The sequence below is a fragment of the Sceloporus occidentalis genome, unplaced genomic scaffold, assembly GCF_023333645.1.
Source record: "Sceloporus occidentalis isolate IW3139 unplaced genomic scaffold, rSceOcc1.0.p SCAF_282, whole genome shotgun sequence".
In the NCBI taxonomy this organism is placed as follows: domain Eukaryota; kingdom Metazoa; phylum Chordata; class Lepidosauria; order Squamata; family Phrynosomatidae; genus Sceloporus; species Sceloporus occidentalis.
This window is the reverse complement of record NW_028317262.1, coordinates 42,010-66,953: the sequence shown is the minus strand read 5'-3', so window position 1 is coordinate 66,953 and position 24,944 is coordinate 42,010. Positions and strand designations below refer to the sequence as shown.

Here is a 24,944-nt window from a genome sequence, read left to right as displayed (position 1 = left end):
GCATTCAAGCCACAAACAAAGTCCATCACAAAGAGACGCCTTCAGCCTCTACAGGAAAATCCAACAAAGAATCTACGAGCCCAGATAAGGTCTTCAGAAGCCTGAAAGGGAGGCATCCAAAGCGATCTAAAAACGTCATAAATCATTATGCGCCAGCCATAACATTTCAGAAGCCATGGCTACATAGCTCTCCTGAGATTTGTCCAGCCCTGTGTTTAACCCCAAACGGCTCCACTACTTTGTCCAACAAACCATTAGTTGACCAGCATTTAGTATCGCAAGTGCGGTCCACGACAAGTAGAACACGTAAAATGGGGCTGGACAAACCAATGGAGAAAGCCATGATCCAAAATGAGGTTTTCAGAAGCTAGGAAGGGACGTATCTATAGTGATTGATATAAAACAGCACAGGTGGTTAGGTGCCAGCCTTAGAATTTCAGAATCCATGGCGTCACAGAAGATGAAGCATTGGTGGTATCATGTGCTGTTGTAGAACTTGCAATTACTGGGGTTAAATGGGTTCCTTACGCTACAGAGATTACTAAAAAATTATTTTTTTTCCTTCAATTAGAAAATGAAAGCCGCCTCTGCAAATCAAGCTTCGGATATATTATTGGCATAAGCTCATTAGGACGTAGCACAAGCTCCTCCAACACCTCAACCCAAGGAACCCATACATCAACCTTTAGCATCAACACCTTGCCTACAAATCTTATCATCAAATTTCCCAAGCCAATCGTTAAAAATTAGTAAATTTCAGCTGAAAAAAAAAAACAAAAAAGAGAGCATATTCATTGGCAGTTTCAACAGGCGGTGGCCCTCCGTCAGCCTGTGGCGGACGAAGGGGGGCGCGACCCGTCATCATCTGCTTCCGTCTAGATCAAACGTTGTCTCCGCCTCGTTCGCGACTTCATACTTTCTCGCTCTTGCACGCCTTGCCATCGACTTCAGTTGTGCCGCTATCTTGTCTCTCTTGTGACGACCTGAGAGGAATGCTGTCCAAGAACATGCTGGGGATATCAGCTCCAAAGTAGATCTTGCTGTTCCCGGAGATAGCCTGATACTTCATGAGCTCCAGGTACTGAGGGGTCAGCTTTAACTGCACGGGGGAGATGTTAGCGAGAAACAATGCTTTCCAGCAGCTTCATATTAAATAACAGAGCGAGAACTCATACAAATGGCTAATCTCCAATCTACTAGACAACCCCCCCCCCCCCCGGACTCCTTATCATACTGTCTGTGGGGGACAATAGAATGACTCAGTCTTAATTACCCATTCAGGGCCAATGTTTTGGAAATATCACCAATATGACTCATATCGACGGCCGGAGCTCTCACCTTGTTTGACTCCGCAAACCTCTCAGCGGTATAATACTCGGCGTCGGCTTTGGCTTTCTCCCTGGCAAGGTAAGCGGAGTCTGAGGGAAGCGAAACAGAAGAGTTTGTTAGACCATGATCGGCCCCTCGCTGTCGCGTTTATTACAGGATGACAACTTTGTGGCACCTGCTCCTCAAAGTCTGGACTGTAACCACCACAGAACTCCTTTATCTTCATAGCCTTCTATTTTGGCAAAAAGTTAAATTCTTTGGTGTAAGAGTAAGGAGCCGAGATCAGTGGTTGAGCCAACATTAACTCATGAATTTCCTGTCTTGATGTCCTTTACCTTCTACTCCTCCCCCATCCTTAAAGGCTGCTTGAACCAAACAGCAACTTAACAATAGGGGGGAACATTACGTAAGAGTTGCAGATGCTTAAAAGAGGAAGTTATTATGGTTGCTCCAATGGTATACTCAATTTCTAACCCACACACACATTAATATATATATATATATACACACACATCTGTAAACAGTTACACGGCTGTAATTTGTATAAAGGTGACACATCAGCTTTAAATGAACCCTTTCAGGACATTACTTTTAGTCATCCAGCTTCTGTGAAGCGGTGTATTTGCGCATCACCTCCGGTCTCGCACCGGTCGTCGAGGAGAAACGTACCTTCGATCTCGGAGATGCGTTTCTCGGTTTCCTTCTCCATGACTTTTTGCTGGAAATTGATTTTTGCCACCTGGGCAAACTTCTCTGCCTCTGTGGTGAGAAGAAAGGAGGGCATTAGGTAAGGACAGGAGGTAATGATTTGCTGCACAGTCCTTCAGCCCGGAACGAGCGGCAGGGTGAGGCACCTAGAAATCAGTCAATGATTCCCCATCATTTCAAAAGCCTACCGAACTAACGGAGGAGACCCAAGGGTTGAACGTCCACTTCTCACCGGCCACCTAATGACCTGTAGGTTGCACATTTGAAACACTTCCAAGCCACATCTGTATGAACACACCATGGAGTCTCCAACCCAGACCACGTTAACTGTACCTATTATAGCCTTCTTCCGCTCAGTCTCTGCCTCTTTCTCCACCAGTTTCTGCCTCTGAGCCGCAATAAGGAGCTTCGTCTTCTCACCTTCCCTGCAGACGAGGGTTTAAGTAAAGCGTTATGAATCTGATTTTGCATTAGAACCTCAGAGATAATATGAACTGCGGTGAGGAGAACCGGAGAGGCCCTCCCATACCAGTTTGCGTTTGAGATCATTATGATCTTTTTCCCCATCCATTATGTTTTGCGTGGAAGAACACTGGGCACAGGCCTTTTATTGAGTGTGCCCAGGTACATCCACCAAATGTGGAAAAGTTGCCACCTGTCCACCAAAATACAACCCTGGTGAGCTTTAAATTATTTCTTGAACAAAACACGGACTGGTAAAGATCTATAGTTTTTATTATGCTCTTAATGGTTGACTTAATAAAACTAAATACGTACACAAGCCCCTCATTTCAGAAATTTTTTATTGTCGAAGAACCAAGATCGGCTACTCACATCAGCTCGAAGTTCCTCCGAATGGCTTCTGGGATTTTGGGTTTGGTAACTCTGACGGCCTGATGGCAGATTGGAAAAGATCAGGATTTGGGCGTAAGCCAGGCTGGCATGTTACTAAAGCGGCAAACAAGGGACTAATTTGCACACCAAACGTGGGCTATTCGAATGGAGATGCACCATGCAAGGTCCTTCAGCATGTCTGAATATACTAAGAACTTCACTAAGAGGAAATACTCCAAAAACTTTTTCAGGCCGCATATCCAAAAAAAAACCTGTCTAGAACCACAATAAATAAAATAAACCTGCTACAAGGGTGCAGCCTTAAAGAATATCAGGCTGGTTTATGATGCATTTGTGTCACTGGCAGAGCGACGGCCCTGGGTTATGAAAAGCGACACCTTTGACAAATAGCTGCTAATCTCACTCGACTGATGAGAGACAATAAAAAAGGGCAAGGCAGAGGAACACACTTTGCACTCAATCCTTTAGGTCAGGATCTTCATGGAGTTAATTGACCGATAAAGTGCGATCCGCCATTGGCAGATGCCCCCCAAGGTTAGGAGCGGATACGGTGGTGGTCTCCTAAGCAGCCGCACCATCACGAACAGTGGGGCACGGAAACATTACCTTTTATTTTTCATACAGTCCTTGCCTTTGCAACACAGAAACAGATCCTTCTCTTAAAGATCATTATTTATCCCGACATTATGAGCGGATCTCATGTGAGGGCCTCTGCTCGCAGATTTTAGTATAAGCTCTGAAGGTCGGAGGTTTAAAGGCCCTCCTTCCACGCCTTTAATTACACTCAGGGCACAGAGTTCCTGAAAACTCTGCCTAACGTCCTACACAAAGATGGCGGAGCGTGAATTAGTGCTATCTGGATATTAACCGAGAATTCCCTCCAGGGCAGAGCTCTTACCTGTATCGAAAGTCCTGGAGCCATGACGTTGAGCTCCTTCTGTAGCGAGAGTTTCAGGTTCTCGTCTATTTGATCTGTACGAGCGAAGAGAGGAATAAGTGAAGAGCGTTACTCAACCTTCTCTAGAGTCCACCAAAGCTTTTGGAATCCAAAACGAACTCCAGTTCATTACAACCCCAAACGTTCCTCGTGCTGACTGAAGATGGACCCAAGCGTTTGTAGACCAAGGATCAGGACTTTAAATGAAACCTCTCCTGGAGGATAAATGTATATCTACCCAGAATCATAGACGAGGAACATATGGAAACTCACCGAAGAGCTCAATGTAAACCTCCTGGAGGGTGTGAGAACTGCAGAACTGATTGAGCTCGTGGTGGATCTTGTTGAATATTAAGGTCTTGTCGTAATCGGCGGTGTAGTTTCTCACCGTGTCATACACTATAAAGACAGAGGTTGAAAGAGCTTTGCATCAGGGAATCGGTTGCCCGGATCTAAACCACCTAAAGCTAGAGATGACCTCTTCTTCTTTGTGGCCTTTATGGAACCAGAATATTTTTGGTTTACAACAGAAGTAGAAATTCCCTGGCCAAACCGAAACAAAAATGGCAAATCCTAAAGCAGCGTGCGCGAACTTGACTAGAAGCACAACGCCATCAATCATGCTCAAGGAGCTAGAGCCAAGTCAAAATTTGTCGACCTGCTGACTTTACGCATGACCCAGAATGATTCATTCACTCGCCTGCTGACTTTAAGCGTGACCCCGAATAATTCATTCACTCACCTGCTGACGGAAGCAACATATTCACAACCTCAATTCTGTCAAAATAGATCATGACGCCACCGCTGGAAGGTAAAAAAAAACAAAAACAAAGATGGGTATTTAGGGAAAGCAAGTCTTCAAAACGTTCAGATCTGGACACTTCCTAAAATCAGAGTAACGCTTCAGAGCTTTCAATCACACGTGGTCGGATTCGTGCCCAAAGCGTTACCGTGGGGTATGTACATAACCTGTAAGAGCAACCCCCGGCACATGATCAACGGATACTACGATACATGCCTAGTGACCAGAAGCCAGCATCTTAATTCCTTCCACGCGGCAAGAACGGGGTTTTACAGAGAAAAGAAAAAACAGGAATTAGCCCCCAAATATAATCAGAGACAGACCTGGTGCCGCATGGTACATTTTTTACTTCGTCAGTCTGAAGAGTGGTCTGAAAGGAACAAAACAGCATGGTCAGCAACACTATCTCCAAAAAACAAAAACACAGCAAACCCCTCCCCAAAACACTAAAGATGCTGCTCTCGGTAATACATTATGGACGTTGTCTTTCTTTGGCCCATCCTCGCAGGGGCCCCATTGTACAGCACCGTGGGATACGATGGCGCTACATAAATGAATAAATAATAAACGACTTAATGCCATCTGCTCATTAGTCGCTCTCCAAAGCTTCTGTGACTCCCGGCCACTAACGTTATGACAGCGCTCCTGTAACTTCCCCGCAGCCACCCAAACGGCAAGCGCGCCGTGAAGCGACTCACCTGGACGGAGCGGAAGCTGGTAATGAAAGGAACCATGATGTGATAGCCCGGCCCGCTCGGGTTACTTAATAACGCACCCCCTCTAAAAGAAAAGAAAGATCAGCGATGAATTTGAAGAATTTGTACAAAAAAAGCGCACAAAACTATTGTTTAAAAAAAGAAGCAGCCACCAGCATGTCTGACCCGTTCCCTCTGCAGAGGAGCGGCATGCTGGTAGACCATCCCCCCCCCCATGGTGTCTCGAGCGCGGCTCTGATGGGACGACGGTGCTGCCAGCCCCCCCCGGCACGCGTGTTTCAGAGCCATTCTCTTACCTGTAATACACGGCCAGGTGGCCTTCCTCCACCTTGTGTATGGACGAGTGGAGGACCAGGGCAGTGACAGCCGTCAGCACCGCGATCACCGCTCCCAGCTGTGCCATGGTCATCCTACCTGCAAGACACGAAGCGCTATGTCAGCAGCGGGCCCCGCGCGAGGCTCCGTCCATGTTGGCCTAGGAACTGTCTACTAACGGCAGGGCTACAGGTAGTAATTAAGACCGGGTGCCGTGTCTCGTTGCTTTCCCAAGTTACGCCTGCTGGCACGTGCCGAGGAACCGAGAGTAGGGGGTTCCAAAACCGACTTCCACGTACCCCCAACCGGACAGACTTTACGGCGTTCCCAGAGGAGCTGCCATCAAAGCTACCAGCGGACCTGGACGGACTTCTTACAGCGCACGTTTTCAGGGTTTTAAAGGGGTATTTGGTTTAACCCACCACTTAATGGGGAGGAATAATCCTGAGAACAGGAAGTTAAGACGGCTGCTCTCAGGGTGCATGCCGGGCTTCAAACGCATATAGAATAATGAATCCGTAAACAGCATTACACAGCTTTATAGAGTGTAGAGAACGAACAGCCCGGAGGCAGCTTTAACCCTTAAACGAGCGACACGTCCTCTTTAAAGGCACGTTTGGCCCGAGTTTCAGGAAGAACATTTATTGCAGATCGTTAGACACACGCACGCGGGCGCGCACACACATACACACACACACACGCACACACGCATACACGCACGCACACTCTCTCTCCGTGCCCACTCTCCGACGATCTCTTCTTAATGTTTATTTTACCGATACTCCTAAAAATAACCCAGAAGTAAAAGGCGTCCTCGGAATTCCGCTGATCATCCTCGCACCCGGGCAGACGTTCCCTGCTTAACCCTTAACCACCCCTCCCCCGCTCGCCGTAACTTATCCACGTTCCAGGGATCTTCAACGCAATCAATGTTATGCACATTCTTACTTTTTATTGCTTTAATCAGACTATTTTTTTTTCTTTAATTATAATTCTGAACATAAATATATATTTTTAACATTATATATATAAAATGTATCTAGAAATGCATTCTAGACCTTTGAGACAAAAAATTCGAGCATATTTTGGAGATTTTAACCAGGGACCCCTACATTTTTATATACGCTTTTAATTTTAATACATATCACATAAAACAAATTTCATTTCAGTCAGTTCCTTTTTTTTTTTTTTTAAGCAGACTCAATCAGAATTAATTGAAACTGTATAAATATATATAAAAAAACAATCCTTTGGATATTTTACGATATTACGTCTAATTTTTTATTACATAATATAGATTTTTTTTTTTTACTCATTTCTATTATCGATAAAAAATGCCAGTATTCACATTGGGTTTTTTTTTTCCTAAGCAGATGTTTTTTGTATAAATATGAGAATAGATGTATATTTCATTATTATTATTTTTAATGAATACATTGTATCTAGTGATATATATCACTATATTTTGGAGATTTTAAGCTAAAAACGTTATAAACATTTTCCGCCCTCCTGGCGTAGGAGACGCAGCCGCGCTCCGCACCGTCGCTTTATTAAACATGCTGTCCTTTTATATACAGAACAGAAGATCAGGAACAACCCCCCCCCCCCAACCATTTGGCAACGCGACGCAAAAGTCAACACAATATCCCAAGACAGCCCGGGGGCCGCAGAATAAACAGCCTCGGCGTCACACTCCAGGAAACGGAGATGTCTCACGCGGACTCGCCCCGCACTCTCAGGCCTCTATGACCCGTACGCCATAAACCTAGACCGAGGAACAGAACTCCTATCCGCCTAGTGGATATTACAAGCTGGGTGTATAGTGAGGGGCATTAGAGGCAGGTACAACGAGGAGGTTCTGCCCCTCCACGGCTCTCTGGTCAGACCTCACCGAGGGTACAGGGCAGTCCTGGAGACCTCCAGAAGGAACCCGTCATGACACAAGCATTTCAGGGGTACCCCGACCAATCAGGGCTTCTGCAAGCATTTCAGGGGTACCCCGACCAATCAGGGCTTCTGCAAGCATTTCAGAGTTACCCCGACCAATCAGGGCTTCACAAAGAACCGTTGCCGCCGGCATGTAAGACTGACGCACAGAGCGCGACCTTTCACCCACCGTGAACCCAAAGTGACCTTGGCCCTTTAAACATGGCTCTCCAATTTACATAATGAGGGGTGGGGGTGATGCGTTAACCAGGGTGATGATGTCACACACGCCTGAGGCCATTCTGGACCGGGTCGAAAACCCCCTAAAGACCAGCCCCCCAAACCAGAAAACTATACCAGGAGCAGTTACTGCCGCCGGCTGGCACATCTTACACTGGCCAATGGGGTTTTATTTTAACTCATTGCTGCCCATAATTCCAACCGCCAACACGGGGTTAACCCCTCAAGTGCTATATAAATAAAAGATAATAACAACAATAATAAAGACATAATAAAGCTTTCTGGATGTTTTTTTTTTACGTAATTATTTTTTCCCACCCATCCCGGCTGCCGGTGAGGCAGATTTACGAGAGGCGTTTAGCCGCCGACCCGCTTCGTAAACAGGACATGATCTTATTAAGCCGTGATGTCACGCACTAGCCAAACCATTGTAACCTCTACCACCTCTGCCGAGAGGCTGTTCTACTTATGAACCACCCTCTCTGTAAAGGCACAGACGCGGAGGATGGATATTTAAACAGAGGAGATTTTGCAGACGCCGCGGTGCAGACTCTGCCAGAAGGGGGAAATGCAGCCCCCCGGAGAGGGAGGCCAGGACCCCACGCTGGCGCCACAAACGCTTACTGTGTTTACAAATGTGTAACCGCTTACATTGTTTACTTACCCCTACCAAAGCTGCCGGGGGCAATGCCCCCACTCACCCCCCATACCCCTACCCAAAGCTGCCGGGGGCAATGCCCCCACTCACCCCCCATACCCCTACCCAAAGCTGCCGGGGGCAATGCCCCCACTCACCCCCCATACCCCTACCCAAAGCTGCCGTGGGCAATGCCCCCACTCACCCCCCATACCCCTACCCAAAGCTGCCGGGGGCAATGCCCCCACTCACCCCCCATACCCCTACCCAAAGCTGCCGGGGGCAATGCCCTGCACTCACTCCCCATACCCAAAGCTGCCGTGGGCATTGCCCTGCACTCACTCCCCATACCCCTACCCAAAGCTGCTGGGGGCAATGCCCTGCACTCACCCCCCATACCCCTACCCAAAGCTGGCGGGGGCAATGCCCTGCACTCACCCCCCATACCCCTACCCAAAGCTGGCGGGGGCAATGCCCTGCACTCACCCCCCATACCCCTACCCAAAGCTGCCGGGGGCAATGCCCCCACTCACCCCCCATACCCCTACCCAAAGCTGCCGGGGGCAATGCCCTGCACTCACCCCCCATACCCCTACCCAAAGCTGCTGGGGGCAATGCCCTGCACTCACCCCCCATACCCCTACCCAAAGCTGCTGGGGGCAATGCCCTGCACTCACCCCCCATACCCCTACCCAAAGCTGGCGGGGGCAATGCCCTGCACTCACCCCCCATACCCCTACCCAAAGCTGGCGGGGGCAATGCCCTGCACTCACCCCCCATACCCCTACCCAAAGCTGCTGGGGGCCATGCCCTGCACTCACCCCCACCCGCTGTGGGAAATGCCCCTCCGTAGGCTGTCACTCGCTCGCACTGTGGAGGGGCAGTTCGGTGACAGGTATTCCCAGTAACAGCCCTTCTCTTTGCCCCCGGGACGGCCACTTACTCAGTACAGTCCCGGGACTCTCCTCGGCCGTGCGGCGCCCTCTCCCTCACATACTCCGCGCTCCTGCGCTCCAACAGCTACGGAAGGCGACAGGGCCCAGAGCCGTCACCATAACAACGGCTACAGACCTCCTCCAGCGCGCGGCTCCACTTCCGGGAGCTTCCTTCCTGGTCAGGAGGATTGTGGGAGGAAGTGTCCGGATATCTCGCATTCCTGGGCGTAACCAACACCCCCACTACTCTCAGGCAGCAACTCACACGCATTAACCATTTCAGCGCCGCGCCCCAAGTGCAAACAACGTCTTTTAACCCTTTCATCGCTCACCACGTGTGGGGTACATGCTTGGCAAAGTGGTCTCAGGATGATGACGTGATGATGATAAGGGGCCCTTTATGTTGGGGGGGGTCACCAGGGATCGGTGGTCCAGCAGCCACCCTGAATGAATTAAAACAAAACCCAAGCGCGTGAAGTACGTATAAATAGAAATATGCGCAGAACCGGTTTATCCCATCACTCACAGCCAGAGCGGACTAGGTATCTACGAATGGCTTTAAATGGGTTGCTCTCTGCAACGTCTCGTTCGTTAATGAATAAAATTCCAGTAAAACTGATCCCTGCGCATATGACTCGCTAAAAGCGAGCGTGCATCAGCAAAAACCAGACCTCGTGTGCCCTCGCACACGGTTCACGTCCGCAGTGCCCGCCACTTTAAATCTCAGTTGGCACTTCACTTTGCAAGCCCCCCCTGCACACAATAAAACCAGAGGTTTTCCAGGACTCCCATTAAACCAAACTGGGGCCTGACGATTTTCCCCTCTTCTGTGATTGGTGGAGTTGAGGGTAATTAAATAACCCTTAGGGGGGGTATCTGCGCCTCTATACCCTAAAACTAGAGGTGGGGGACCAACCTTTATCGCTAAAATCTAAATATGTAGTAGGGGGTTGCTGATTTTGCGAGTTATAGGCAAAGACATGCAAACTCATGTTGAACTTGCATGCCCTCACCTTTAACATTTAATATTAAAGCACATGTACAACCCCCCAAAACAACTCACAGGGTAGTGAAGCTAAGAAATGTTACTCGTGAGATTACCCATCACCTGCCTCACGGTGTCATTCCTGCCTCACGGTGTCATTCCTGCAAGCTTGGGGCAATAAAAGACTAATATAATAGAAAGAAATCAGGATACTACAGCTAGAACCCCACGAAAGTCTACAAAAAGTATGTGAGATAAACTACACCTGCTGCATCTGCCTGAGCGTTTACACCGATCCCGGAACCCTGACATGCGGACACAGCTTCTGCCAGGTCTGTATTGGGAACGCGCTGGACACCCAGGAAATGGGGGGATACTCGTGACCTGAATGCAGAGAGTTTAAGGACTCGGCCTGAGCTTATAAGAGCCCGGAGACTGAGGAACATATCACTGAGTCTCAATACAGAACCAGTGCTGAAAAACACCATGATCCCCTGTGTTGTATTAACTCTTTGGTTCCTGCTTCTAAAACCTGTCTACACTGTGAAGCTTCTCTGTGTGAGGAGCACCTGAGGGTCCACAGCAAGTCAGCAGAACACGTCTTAACGGAACCCACCACCTCTACTGATAAAAGAAAATGCTCCGTCCACAGGAAGGTCCTGGACTATTACTGCCCAAGGGATGCTGTCTGTATCTGTGTGTCCTGCAACTTGGCCGGAGACCACAGGGGACACCAGGTGGAGACTCTGAAGCCTCTGAGAAGAAGAATCAGAAACTGAGAAATGTTCTGCAGAAACTGACCTCAAAGCGAGAGGAGACAGAGAAACGAGTCCAGAGTCTGCAGGGGTGTGCAAGAAACATGCATGGTGGACTAGCAGTGCCAGTCACCACCTTCATGAAGGACATCAGGGAACAGCTCGAAGCTCTAGAGAAGGGAGTACCGAGTAAGATTTCCCGGCAGGAAGAGCAGGCGTGGCAGCTGGAAATATAGAAGGAGGGAACTTAAGATGTTAATCAGAGCATTTTATTTAGAAAGATAAAGAACCTGACATACACAAAAGGCAAATCTGCGTTAAAGGACGAAGGCGGAATAATGCCTCCTGCCTTTAATAAAATCTAGACTTTACGTCACTGCCCCCCAATATTATTATAGACAAGTTTTTAAAATCACATAAATTACATATAAAATATAGCTGGAAATAAATCCATAACAAATCCATCTAGCTAACGTAGCCGTGGATACTGGAGTGGATGGTTTCCATCATATGATTATAAACCAGAGGATGCTGAGAATGCAACGGAAGTTTGGAATGGAAAAAAAGAGCTACTGATGGTTTTAGTTTGTGTGGGAATATAAAATGTCTCACATTTTGGGTCAAAAAATCTTTGAGAAAATCTAGAGTATGTACATCAGCAGCTCTCGGAAGAGATTAAACGTGATAACATTTTAAGTTTGGCAGAAAGCACCTTCAAAGGGAGATGTTAGTTATCAGTCCAAAGGAAACTGTGATACTTTGGGGACATCCCATGTTAGATGATATCAAGTTTTCTGTCCACCATTCCGAAATACAACGCAGCACAATCGACATGTCCCAATCCAAAAGTCTGGGCTGGCAGAGTTCTTTTGGTGGTCAAGTTGCCACGGTAGAGAGAATTCTGAAAAATCTACAGAGAAAAAGGGCATCCGAAGATCACCAAGAAACTCCACGGGCAGAGAAGGACAATAGTGTCTGGACTAAATAATCCAAGACGCTCTCGCGCTAAATGCATGAGCGACATTAATCTGTGCGGAGAACAATTTATACCAATATCACAAAATATGCAGATGGACGTGGAGGAGTGACTCGGAAGACAACAAATGTTCATAAGCACATGGGACTGTACCCAAGCACCATGGAAGGTGGGCCCCTGACATCAAGATGGTCTGCTTCTTCAGTTTTTGTTTATGTACTTTATTTTCGTATACTCCAGGATCAATCTTTACATAATTTGGGTGGCTATAGGTATCGGAATGGTCCTCCTGGGAGGTATTCGATGATGATGAAGATATAGAATTTCCAACTGATGTATCACAATCCATGCTCCAAAAGGAGTTTCTTGTTCGATTGTTGACTCCAGAAATCCAGATAATGTTGATAAAATTATTAATTAATTCCTCATTATTCATTCATTTTGGCCAAATAATCCACTTTTTGTGTAATTTAGAGTAACCTGGATGTTATTAAAAATAAATCCCAAGCTATTTTGGTATGATGCCCAATTGTTTATACATAAATTTCCCCTTCTTAGACGTGATTATCGGGCATTATGCACTGCTCCACCCCACGCTGTGCAACCGGCCAATTCCTAATTATGTATCTAGGTGAGAGAACATAAATAGGACACGGTAATTATTCACAGAAACAGAAGGTATGTGAAATAAATAGTCTGCGCCCTGTATTTAGATAAATCTCATCCTTTGCGCTCTGGGAAATTCAGTATAGTTTTCTTCCCGCTGCTTTCAGTGATGGCTTCTTCTGATATGAGTGACCTGTCCAGTCTGCCGGAACATTTACAGAGATCCTGTAATCCTGCCATGTGGACACAGCTTCTGCCTAGTCTGTATCACCAGTATATGGGATAGTGATACGGAGAAGCAGAGAAATTGGTGTCCGGACTGCAGAGACATGCATGGGACTCACTCTTACCTTAAAAACACCCTTAGACCATGCAAGGACGGGATCTTCTGTACCTACTGTGACTCTCCTGTACCTGCTGCCAAAACCTGTCTACACTGTGAAGCTTCTTTGTGCGAGAAACACTTACAGAAACACAGCAAGTCCCCGGAACATGTTCTAACGGAACCCACCGCTTCACTGGAGAGCAGAAAATGCTCTGACCACAGGAGAGTCCTGGAGTATTACCGCACTGAGGATGCTGTCTGTGTCTGTGTGTCCTGCAGGCTGGATGGAGACCACAGGGGACACCAGGTGGAGACTCTGAATGAAGCCTCTGAGAAGAAGAAGGAGAAACTGAGAAATGTTCTGGAGAAACTGACCTCAAAGCGAGAGGAGACAGAGAAACGAGTCCAGAGTCTGCAGGAGCGCAGGAGAGACGTGCAAGAAAAAACAGCTGGAGAAACGGAGCGAGTCGCGGCCCTGATTAGAGACATCAGGGAACAGCTGGAAGCTCTAGAGAAGAGAGTGCTGAGTGAGATCTCCCGGCAGGAAGAACAGATCTCACCCCGAGCCTCCGAACTCAGCCTTCAGCTGGAAATAAAGAAGGAGGGACTGTCCAGGAAGATACAAGACATCGAGGAGCTGTGCAACACGACTGACCCAGTAACTGTCTTACAGGAACAGGAACCAGGCTGTGGTGACTTTTGTGAAGCTGAAGATGATGATAGAAAGCTCCGTGCTGTAGATCTGGATGAGGGTCTGATCTCGGTGACTTTAGAGACAAGCTTAGCTGATATTGTGACCGCTGCAAAGAGACGTCTCGATGCTCCTCAGGCTTCAGACATATTACTGGATGTAAACACGGCTGGTAATGATATAGTTGTATCAGGTGACTTCAAAACTATAACCAGAATAGAAATAAACCAGAGTTGCCCAGAAACACCAGAGAGATTTCAGGATTATGCTCAGGTTTTAAGCACCAGGGGTTTCTCCTCAGGGAGACATTACTGGGGAGTGGAGGTCAGTGAATCAGGGGAATGGGGTGTCGGGATGGCCTATCCCAGTATATACAAAAAAGGAGACCAGTCAATGATTGGAAATAACGCCATGTCCTGGGCTTTGTGGAGGTGGCCGGATAATCAGTATTTGGTGAGACATAACAGTGAAGCCATCAAGTTGCCTAATTTATCCTGTCCGGTATTAGGGATATTTCTGGACTATGAGGCCGGGCGCCTGTCCTTTTATGAGCTGTGTGACCCGGTCAGACACTTACACACCTTCACTGACACCTTCACTGAGCCGCTTCACGCTGTGATCAGGGTAGGGAATGAATCCTGGGTGAGGATCCGGAGCTGGGATTAATGATCTCTGTGTAACTGATCTGCCTGGCAACCGGTGACAGCTCAGAGAGGGGAAATCTGATTGGTTACAACAGATAGCAACATAATAACCCGTTGTGTGCCAGGGCTATTTCATGTCTGAGTAAATCTGGGAGTGTTACTATGTCTGCATCTGAATGTAATTTCTCATTTATTGTACTAAAATATACATGGTTTCATTAATGGCAATTAGCTCTATTATCTATCTATCTATCTGTCTATCTATTTTCCTAACCAATTTTTAAAACTGTTTTCTAAATTCTTTCTCAAATTCTGCATCAATTTAATGTAATTTAATGTTTTTTATTTAATCAAATAAAAAACCTCAATTTAGGTTGGTTATATTGTGAACGAAATCAAACAAATGAACAAGATCTATTTAACCTTTTTTGGCTTGGACCATCTATCTGGAAAAAATTAAACTTTACGAACCAAGTTATATTGGATGCCTTAAAAACAGGTTATAAATTTAGAAGATCCGAAAATTCAGAGGTGTATTTTACGGTTTTTACACCTTTAAAGGTCCTCAATTATTATATTCAGAATATTAATCTCAATAAATGGACCTTAAGTAATATATGTACACTTGGCGATTTAAAATCAAATGATTTATTCCTTAGTTTCTCTGAGCTTAAATGTAAATTTAAACTTCCTGAGAATGAATTATTCACGTATATTAGAGTGATGCATTTTTTGAATACTCAGATAGTTCATCCACCTTTAGAACTTGACATATTTATTAATAAGTATTATAAAAAAAACTTAATATTTTTGATATCATCATATTTAGATAATCAAGAGAGTGATGTATTACCCCTTTCAGTAAGGAAATGGCAAAATGATTGCGAGGTTACTTTTCCTATGGAAAAATGGGTGGATACTTGGTCGCAAGTTAGGAACGCAGTACACGCGATTAACATTCAAGAGATGTTTTTTAAGCTTCTTTATCGCTGGTACTTAGTTCCGTCCCGCTTAAATAAATTCTCCAATTTAAATTCTAATTTATGTTGGAGGTGTGGATATGAGGAGGGGACCCAATTCAATATATGGTGGGCCTGCTCTAAGCTGCGTAACATTAAGACTCAAGTTGAGAAACTTTTTTCTTATATATTTAAATCTAAATTTGTTATTTATTCTTATATCTGGCTTTTCCATTTGTCTCTCCCCTCCTCAGAGACTGTATACAAATTACTAATAGTCAACATTTTATTGGCTATTAAATTATGTATAGCGAGAGCTTGGAGGAAATCCGAACCTCCTACTTGGAAGGAAATAATTGAGCAAATAAATCATCAGGCTAAGATGGAAAAATATTTTTATTTGATAAATCAAAAGATCTCCAAATATAATCATATATGGTCCCCATGGTTTAAATATACGGCGGAGTCTTGCTTAGATAATTTCGATTCTTAGCAATATTCTCTCTTTCGACATCATATATACTATTGCCGTATATGCCTTTTCTTGATTTTTACACATTAATTTATATTTATTTCCGTACCCTGTAAGACCCCAATGGGTATAGTGTCTTGAATCTATCATAGCTATAGATGCTATCCTACCGCCACATATGTGTGAATGCGTCCTCGTCAGTGTAGTGAATGGTTCTGTTTGGTATAATGTATTATCTTCTATGGTATTGCATAATTATTAATATAATATACAAAGTGATGCAATTTTTGATTCTCAATTTATTTCTCATACTTTGTATGTTTTTGTACGATATTCTATGCTGCATCTTTTTTCCAAACTTTGTACGGTATTGTTTGTTAATGTATGTTTTCTTCTTATATATTTTAAAAATTAATAAATTATTTAAAAAAAAAAAAATAGCTGATGAGAAATATTCTTTTATCGCATCTGCAATAATCCGTTCCGCCGAAATCATACTTTATGTGTTGGATTTAAGAGGCATTCAGGGATTTAAATGTCAAACGGAGTCAGAAACCTCATACCATATCATACCCGCAAAGGTCCCTGTTAAGGTTGACCAGTCCGTCTCCCAAATCTCTGTGCCCTTCTTCTCTCCCCTACGACACTCTTCATATTTTTGTTGCTTCTTTTTTTCGACTGTTTCTGACACAGCTGTAAGGGGTTTCTGAGACCCCCCCATCCCCAACTTCTCTGTCAAACAAGGCGCTTAATCATCTATTACTGTTAGAGTCGACTAGCTTTATTTTTGCGGAAATCAAGTGCCGCTCACCTTTGTAGAGTGTATGCTTTGAAGTAGAAGGTCTGAATCCTACCCTTGGGTTTGTGAGCACCCACTGCTTTCCTTTTGGGGAGTTGGATGGAGTTAAGACGCTCGGTGATTGTAAGTGTTCGGGGTTAAAAGAGGATAGAGATCTAGCCGATGCCTCAATAAATACTTCTGTTCGGTTTTTGAGGATGACAGGGAAGGGGTTTGTTTCGGTGGGACTCCCTCACAGTGTGATTGGAATCCCGCAGAGTTCTTCAATCTTCTTTTTGAATTCTCCTGCAAACACTACATACTGTAATGGTCAATATTATTGGTACCTCTGAGTTTTTCTTTACATCATATAGACCTTCAGAATTAATTTGAAATGTACCTACTTTGTATTATGAGAATATTTTAACTGGACACCCAAAGGGATGTATCTTCAGCTGATGTGATTTCATAAAATATGACGTGGACAGCATTAAAGGCAGAGTCCTAGTGTTTCTATAAGCTTCTTGCAGTCTCTTCCACTCTTCATTTGCAGGATTCCTTTTCCCAGCGGCAGATTTCGGCTCCTTCCAAAGGTTTGCAATTGGATTGAGATGGAGACTCATTGATGGCCTGTCTAAAACAGTGTCTTTTTTTAACCCATTCTCTTGTACTTTCAATTGCGTGCTTTACATCATTGTCCTACTGGAAGACCCTTCATCCCATACCTAGTTTTCTGATACCATTTTGCTGTAGAATACCCTGGTAATCCTGATTTTATGATTTCCTTAATAGGTTCAAGGCCTCCAGTACCAGAGGCAGCCCCACAACATTACGGATCCTCCACTATATTTTACTGGAAGTAGGGTGTTCTTTTCCTTATAAGCTTAATTTCGTTGCCTTTAAATATTTCACAGGGATGCATCGCCAAAGATATCTACTTTCATCTGTCCATAGAACATTTACCTGAAGGAAGCTAGGTAGGTTTGGACAAAGATCAGTTGCTTTCAGCAGTTGGGTCCTCATTGACCTTTGCCCATAAAGCCTTCTTGGTTTAGTATGCAGCATATAGAGCGGGATGAGATCATCACACCAGATTGCTCCAGGTCAACCGTAACCTGTGTGGATGTCTCATGTGGTGTTTTCCCACAGTTTACACTTACCTTTGAAGGTTTCTCTTATTAATTTGACTCTGGCCACCACACCCTGGAAGGTTATTGACAATTCCATGAGCAGAACGTGTCTTCATAACATCGTGAACTGTTGAAACGAGGACTTTGGACCCTTTCGAAATCCAGTGTTAAGTTATATATTGTGTACTGTGGCCTATACAGGTTGTGTGTGTAATCCACACGTATGTATCATCACAAATATACTTTAAAATTACTGAAACGAAGGGCATCCATTGTTTGCCACCATCTTGCCACAAGCTCCTTCTTTCCCCTATGTCTCGGTTACCTATATCATAATTCTTAAATTGTAAGATGAGGAACATGGTCCTTATAAGCCCACCATCATTGTCAGGAACTTTGTAAAGTGTAATAAGGCTACCTCCTGGTATATATGTGTGTGTATATTATGTGTTTGTTAAGTCCCCTCATATTTAAATTGTACAGTGTTGTGGAATTGTTGTTGGTGCTTAAGAAAGAAAAATAGTAAAAGAACACAAATGAGGTACTACAAATAGCAACCTATAGGGTTAATTAGTTACGAGTAGCTTTCTGGGAAATCAGACCAGTTTAGTTTCGTTTTCTTGCTCCTGCTTTCAATTATGGCATCTACTGGTCTGAGAGAGGAGCTGACCTGCTCCATCTGCCTGAGCGTTTACACCGATCCCGTAACTCTGAAATGCGGACACAGCTTCTGCCGGGTCTGTATTAGAAATGCGCTGGATTCTCAGGTAGCGGGGAGATACTCATGCCCTGAATGCAGAGAAAGGTTTCTGACTCGACCTGAGCTGAAATCGACCCTGAGACTGAGGAACATAGCACAGAATCTTTTTTCGTCAGATCTAAGAAAAACTGGGATTTCCTGCACTTACTGTATCCTCTGTCACGTTCCTGCTTCTAAAAGCTGCCTACATTGTGAAGCTTCTCTGTGTGAGGAGCACCTGAGAGTCCACAGCAGGTCTGCAGAACACGTCTTAACTGAACCCACCATGTCATTTGAAAAGAGAAAATGCTCCATCCACAAGAAGGTCCTGGAGTATTACTGCCCAAGGGATGCTGTCTGTATCTGTGTGTCTTGCAGGCTGGACGGAGAGCACACGGGACACCAGGTGGAGACTCTGAATGAAGCCTCTGAAAAGAGGAAGAAAAAACTGAAAAATGTTCTGCAGAAACTGACCTCAAAGCGAGAGGAGACAGAGAAACGAGTCCAGAGTCTGCAGGAGCGCAGGAGAGAAGTACAAGAAAAAGCAACTGGAGAAACGGAGCGAGTCGCGGCCCTGATTAGAGACATCAGGGAACAGCTAGAAGCTCTAGAGAAGAGTGGAAATAAAGAAGGAGGGACTTTCCAGGAAGATACAAGACATTGGGGAGCTGTGCAACATGACTGACCCATTAACTGTCTTACAGGAACGGGAATTAAATGAAACTGACTTTTGTGAAGCTGAGGAGGGAGATATTGAGAGTGATGAGCATGAAGAAGTTACTAAGGACACACAGAGAGATGATAAAAAGCTCAGTGCTGTAGATCTGGATGAGGATCTGATCTTGGTGACCTTATACACAGGTTTAACTGGTATTGTGACCGGGGCAAAAGGACATCTTGTTGCTCTACAGGCTTCAGACATATTACTGGATGTAAACACGGCTGGTAATCGTGCAGCTGTATCAGGTGACTTGAAAACTGTATCCTGGTCAGGAATAAACCAGATTTACCCAGAAACACCAGAGAGATTTCAGGATTATGCTCAGATTTTAAGCACCAGAAGTTTCTCCTCAGGGAGACATTACTGGGAAGTTGAGGGCAGTAACTCAGGGGAATGGGTTGTCGGGATGGCCTATCCCAGTATAGACAGGAGAGGAGATCAGTCATGGATTGGATATAATAAGAAGTCCTGGGGTTTGTGGAGGTGGCCGGGTAATCAGTATGCAGTGAGACATAATGGAAAATTAATCCTGTTATCTCACCTCCCGTCCTGTCAGGGGTTGGGGATATTCCTGGACTATGAGGCCGGACGGCTGTCCTTTTATGAGCTGTGTGACCCGGTCAGACACTTACACACCTTCACCGCATCCTTCACTGTGCCGCTTCACGCTGCGTTCTGGGTTTGGGGAAAAGCCTGGGTGAGCATCTAGAGCTGGGATTCATGATTTCTGAATAATTTATCTGCCTGGCAACCAGTGACACCTCAGGGAGAGGAAATCCAATTGGTTACAATATACCGCCAGGGCCATTTCGCTCCCCGTAACTTGACTAAATCTGGGAATGTTACTACGTCTGCGTCTGAATGGAATTTCACATTTATTGCTCCAAGTGATTTACTGGGTTTAATTAAAGCTATTATCTATCTATAGTTCTTTAATAATTTTTTTAAAATTCTGGGCTGCTTTGGAAAAAACTACATATCCCTTTCTAATAATGAGAACAAGTAAAAATAAATGTACCTGTAATAAAGATGGCGAATGTAACGAAATGTGGATTTTCTTTCTTAAATTAAGTGTCAATAACACATAATTTAATAGTTTTATTTATTTAGGGGGGTTTACCCGTGTATGCGAGACAGGAGCGTAAGAGGCAGCGAGTTATAGGTATGAAGCCATGGCTGGGAAATGAAGCCAAGAACAAGGATTTGGTTTTATTTCCCACAATGGCCCTATTTAGCGGAATAAGAAACTATAAAAAAAATATGGATTCCGCCTTCCTCCAAAAGGAGCAGAAGTGGGCAGCGTTTGTCCCGAGTCAGCATTCTAGTCAGAGATATTCTCAAGATCTCTTTTTGTATCATCTGACATCTCCCTCTCTACCACAGGCCAGATTCTACTTGTGAGGCTCGAAGACAAATATAGGCCTTGGTTATATTAGGAAAGAGTTAATCTAACTGGAGTCAGCCGGGGGTTGGTGATTGGGTTACCATGTAGTGGGTGGAGCCTTGTGTGATTATATAAACTGTTTATATTAGTCGGGCAGTATTTTCTGAGTTTGCCGGAGGTGCTGCGCTGGGTCAGGCCTAGGGCATCGTCTGAGGTAAATCCGTTAATCGGCAGCTTTTGTCCAAATACAGCATTTTCTAAGTGTAGTTGGTGATAATCAGGAGGTGATCTGGTGGTGATAATAATCATCTGCATACATTTCAGGTACAGTAGTAGGCCGCCGGCCTGTTGACGTGCAATTTGTGTTGTATTTTTACTTCAGACCAACATGGCGGATTATAAAAGGCTAGCAATTCTCTCTTACACCAGGAGATTCATAAAGTGGAGGCTGAGATTTATAAACTCTCCAAATCAGCAGGTGCCACTGCCTCAGAGGCCTCCTGGAAATAAATAAATAATAAACAAAACTCCCAAAACACAAGAAAAAGGAGCTAAGAGAGAAAAGTGTCCCTCAAAATGGCATCCTCCAGAACAATAGTGATGCGCGATCAAATAACCATCAGACTGATGCATTTTTCAATTAAAAAAAAAAAACTTTTGAACAGTTTTCTCATTGGGTTTGTGTTAAATGGGAAGATAATGGGGATTAAAACTTTAAAAAAAAAAAAAAATTATTGTACTATTATGCGAAGTCAAAATAAATAACAAAAGTGGAAATTATGAGTTTAAACGTCTCTACTAAGACTGCTGCTGCCATACAGGTCTCCTTCCTAGCCAAAAAAAATCATATCACCAGAGTGCAAACCATAAAGGAGTAAATAAATACAAAAATATGTATTTATTAACCCCTTAAGGATAATGGGCGGTCCCTAAACCCATTGAAAACCATGCATTTTGAGCCCGTACATGTACAGGCTTTGTCATTAAGGGGTTAATGAATATGTGTTTATTAATGTCCCTTTCTGGTTTCTGTCGGTTTCCATTTTATGATGAGCCAGGTGCAGGGGTAAGCAAGGTATATAAAGATAGCTTAAATTGTCCTCAAGAAAATATATGGAGATTCCCCTGAGTAAAGTGTAAAATTATCCCAGTGTCTCACACAGGACATTTTGGCCTGGCACTCAGAGGGTTAAATTGAGTCATACCTCCTACGTTTTTATAGATGAGTGATGCAAACTATGTCTCTGCAATTTGCATTAAGCTTGCCCAGCGGATGCTGCCAGACGTCACTTGGGTAACAGCGCTGAGTATCTGCGAATGAATGTATAATCCTGTATGGAGGGAATGAATTTCTCCTGCTCATTACCCAGATTTACTCTTTTTATACATGATTATTGGGCTTATGCACACCCTCCCCCCAACACCGTGCAACTCATAGTTATGCATCTAAATACGAACATAAATAGGACACGGCAATTATTAATCTAGAGCGTCATCAGAAAGTATGTAAAACAAACAGTCCCCACCCTGTATTTAGAAGATGGTAAAGCTCACCATCTGCGTTCCGGGAAATTCAGTATAGTTTTCTTCTCGCTGTTTTCAGTGATGGCTACTGGTAGTCTGAGACAGGAGATGACCTGCTCTGTCTGCACTGACATTTACAAAGATCCTGTTACCCTGACATGCGGACACAGCTTCTGCCGGGAATGTATCACTAAGACATGGGATGGCCAGGATGACGAGCAGAGATTTTCTTGTCCTGAGTGCAGAGAAAGGTACAGGACTCGCCCCAAGCTTGAAAGAAGCCATAGACTGTATAACATAGTGGAGAGTTTCTTATCTACTCACCCAGCGCAGGAGTACGATGGGGTCTCCTGTACTTACTGTGACTATCCTGTGCCTGCTGCTAAAACCTGTCTGCATTGTGAAGCTTCTCTGTGCGAGAAACACTTAAAGAAACATAGCAAGTCCCCGGAACATGTTCTAACGGAACCCACCGCTTCACTGGAGAGCAGAAAATGGAATATTACTGCACTGAGGATGCCGTCTGTATCTGTTTGTCCTGCAATTTGGCCGGAGAGCACATGGGACACCAGGTGGAGACTCTGAATGAGGCCTCTGAGAAGAAGAAAGAGAAACTGAGAAATGTTCTGCAGAAACTGACCTCAAAGCGAGAGGAGACAGAGAAACGAGTCGAGAGTCTGCAGGAGCGCAGGAGAGAAGTGAGAGAAAAAGCAGCTGGAGAAACGGAGCAAGTCGCGGCCATGATTAGAGACATCAGGGAACAGCTGGAAGCTCTAGAGAAGAGGGTCCTGAGTGAGATCTCCCGGCAGGAAGAGCAGGTCTTACTCCGAGTCTCAGATCTAATCCAGCAGCTGGAAATAAAGAAGGAGGGACTGTCCAGGAAGATACATGACATCGGGGAGCTGTGCAACACGACTGACCCAATAGCTGTCTTACAGGAATGGGAATCAGACCATTATAAGTTTTGTGATGCTGAGGAGGGAGATGATAACGACAGAGAAATTGATGATAAAAAGCTCAGTGCTGTAGATCTGGATGAGGGTCTGATCTCAGTGATTTTACACACAGGTTTAGCTGGTATTGTGACCGGTGCAAAGAGACGTCTCGATGCTCTGCAGGCTTCAGACATATTACTGGATGTAGACACGGCTGGTAATCGTGTAGATGTATCAGGTGACTTGAAAACTGTATCCTGGTCAGAAATAAACCAGATTTACCCAGAAACACCAGAGAGATTTCAGGGTTGTGCTCAGATTTTAAGCACCAGGAGTTTCTCCTCAGGGAGACATTACTGGGCAGTGGAGGGCAGTAAATCAGGGGAATGGGTTGTCGGGATGGCCTATCCCAGTATAGACAGGAGAGGACGTCAGTCAGCGATTGGATATAATAAGAAGTCCTGGAGTTTGTGGGGCTGGTCGGGTAATCAGTATGTAGTGAGACATGACGGTAAAGTAATCCAGTTACCTCACCGCCCATTCTGTCAGAGGTTGGGGATATTCCTGGACTATGAGGCCGTGCGGCTGTCCTTTTATGAGCTGTGTGACCCGGTCAGACACTTACACACCTTCACTGCCACCTTCACTGAGCCGCTTCACGCTGCGTTTGGGGTAAGGAGTGAAGCCTGGGAGAAGATCCGGAGCTGGGAATAATGATTCTTGTGTAGCTGATTTGCCTGGCAACTACTGACAGCTCAAAGAGAGGAAATCTGATTGGTTACAACAGGTAGCGCCTTAATAACCCGCTGCATGCCAGGGCTAGTTCACGCTCTAGGACCCGAGTAAATCTAACGTCACTATACCTGCTTCTGAATGGAATTTCTAATTTATTGTGCCAAATTATATACTCTGTTTAATTAATAACAATGAATTATCTATCTATCTTTCCTAAATCAACCTAACCAAATTTTTTTACATTCTGGGGCTTTTTAATCCCCCCTCAAATTCTGCATTAATAACATGATTTAATGGTGACATTTAATAAAATAAATCGGCTGATGGCGATTTGTGTCGTGGTCTTAATTATATTAAAATAATTTCATGGCATCTGAAATAATCCATCCCTCTCAAATCACACTTTACTTATTGGACTTAAGTGGGACTCACAGACAAATGTCAATCAAAGTCAGAAACCTGAATAGCATACCTGCTAAGAGTCCCTGCTTAGTTTGGCCAGTTCCTCTCCCAAATCTATGTGCCCTTCTTTACTCCCCTATAGCTCTCTTAATCATACCTGTGAATTTGTGGGCTCCGGCCCTCCGGAGCATACCCTTGAGGGATAAGGTCAGAACTGCCCAGATTAGTGGGCAGTCCTGCTGATGTCAGTGGGCGTTCTCCCTGATGTCAGTGGGTGTTCCTGGTGACATTGTTGGAGACACCCCCATTTAAAAGGGATAATGGATGGGTAGTGGGGCATGCCAGGACCACATTCCCGTGACCTGGTAGATTCGGTTGTTAAACCGGAGAAGCAGCAATTTTCCTGGAGTTCTCCAGGCCTTCTCCTAACAGTGCTGTAAGGGGGCTTCTGAGACCCCATCTCTAGCTATACAGGTAGATAAGAGTAAATGCACTGAGAAAAGGGTAAGAAGGGTTAACACCTGGGAGAGGGTGTTACTGACACATTTTAAAAATGGTAAGGAAGCGAGACATGACTGGAAGTTGGATGTTATTGTGAATTTGGAGACTAATGATTTGTCCAGTGAGGAGGTCAGCGCGCTTTTCAGTAACCTTGATGAGGATCTGCAGCAGGTGGCATCCAACGTATCTTTATCGGGGGTTTTACCCGTGTATGCGAGACAGGAGTGTAGAAGGCAGCAAATCATAGATTTTAAGATGTGGCTGAGAAATGTAAATATGGAT

General features: G+C 44.8%; 1 protein-coding gene and 3 pseudogenes across 1 annotated transcript; 3 read left to right on the top strand and 1 right to left on the bottom strand.

Moving 5' to 3' along the window:
* Positions 1-739: 739 nt before the first annotated feature.
* LOC149275504 (erlin-1-like) lies at positions 740-5,756 on the bottom strand. The gene is made up of 12 exons (XM_089504622.1): positions 5,644-5,756; positions 5,330-5,411; positions 4,955-5,001; positions 4,572-4,633; positions 4,103-4,228; positions 3,791-3,864; positions 2,872-2,930; positions 2,371-2,462; positions 1,999-2,088; positions 1,339-1,418; positions 917-1,099; positions 740-760 (listed from the first exon to the last, which is right to left on the bottom strand). The coding sequence occupies exons 1-12, from the start codon at positions 5,754-5,756 to the stop codon at positions 740-742; spliced, it is 1,029 nt and encodes a 342-aa protein (XP_089360748.1).
* A 7,135-nt stretch (positions 5,757-12,891) lies between these two features.
* Positions 12,892-14,404, top strand: LOC149275503 (E3 ubiquitin-protein ligase TRIM39-like; annotated as a pseudogene).
* Positions 14,405-18,359: 3,955 nt separating this feature from the next.
* Positions 18,360-19,890, top strand: LOC149275502 (E3 ubiquitin/ISG15 ligase TRIM25-like; annotated as a pseudogene).
* A 2,280-nt stretch (positions 19,891-22,170) lies between these two features.
* On the top strand, positions 22,171-23,738 carry LOC149275501 (E3 ubiquitin/ISG15 ligase TRIM25-like; annotated as a pseudogene).
* The last annotated feature ends 1,206 nt before the right edge of the window (positions 23,739-24,944 follow it).

Coding starts and splice junctions, on each gene's coding strand:
- LOC149275504 (XM_089504622.1), bottom strand. CDS start 5,756: ATGACCATGGCACAGCTGGGAGCGGTGATCGCGGTGCTGACGGCTGTC. Junction 3,865..4,102: donor GGTTTACATTGAGCTCTTCG/GTGAGTTTCCAT, acceptor TCGCTCGTACAG/ATCAAATAGACGAGAACCTG. Junction 2,089..2,370: donor GCGGAAGAAGGCTATAATAG/GTACAGTTAACG, acceptor TTCTCACCACAG/AGGCAGAGAAGTTTGCCCAG.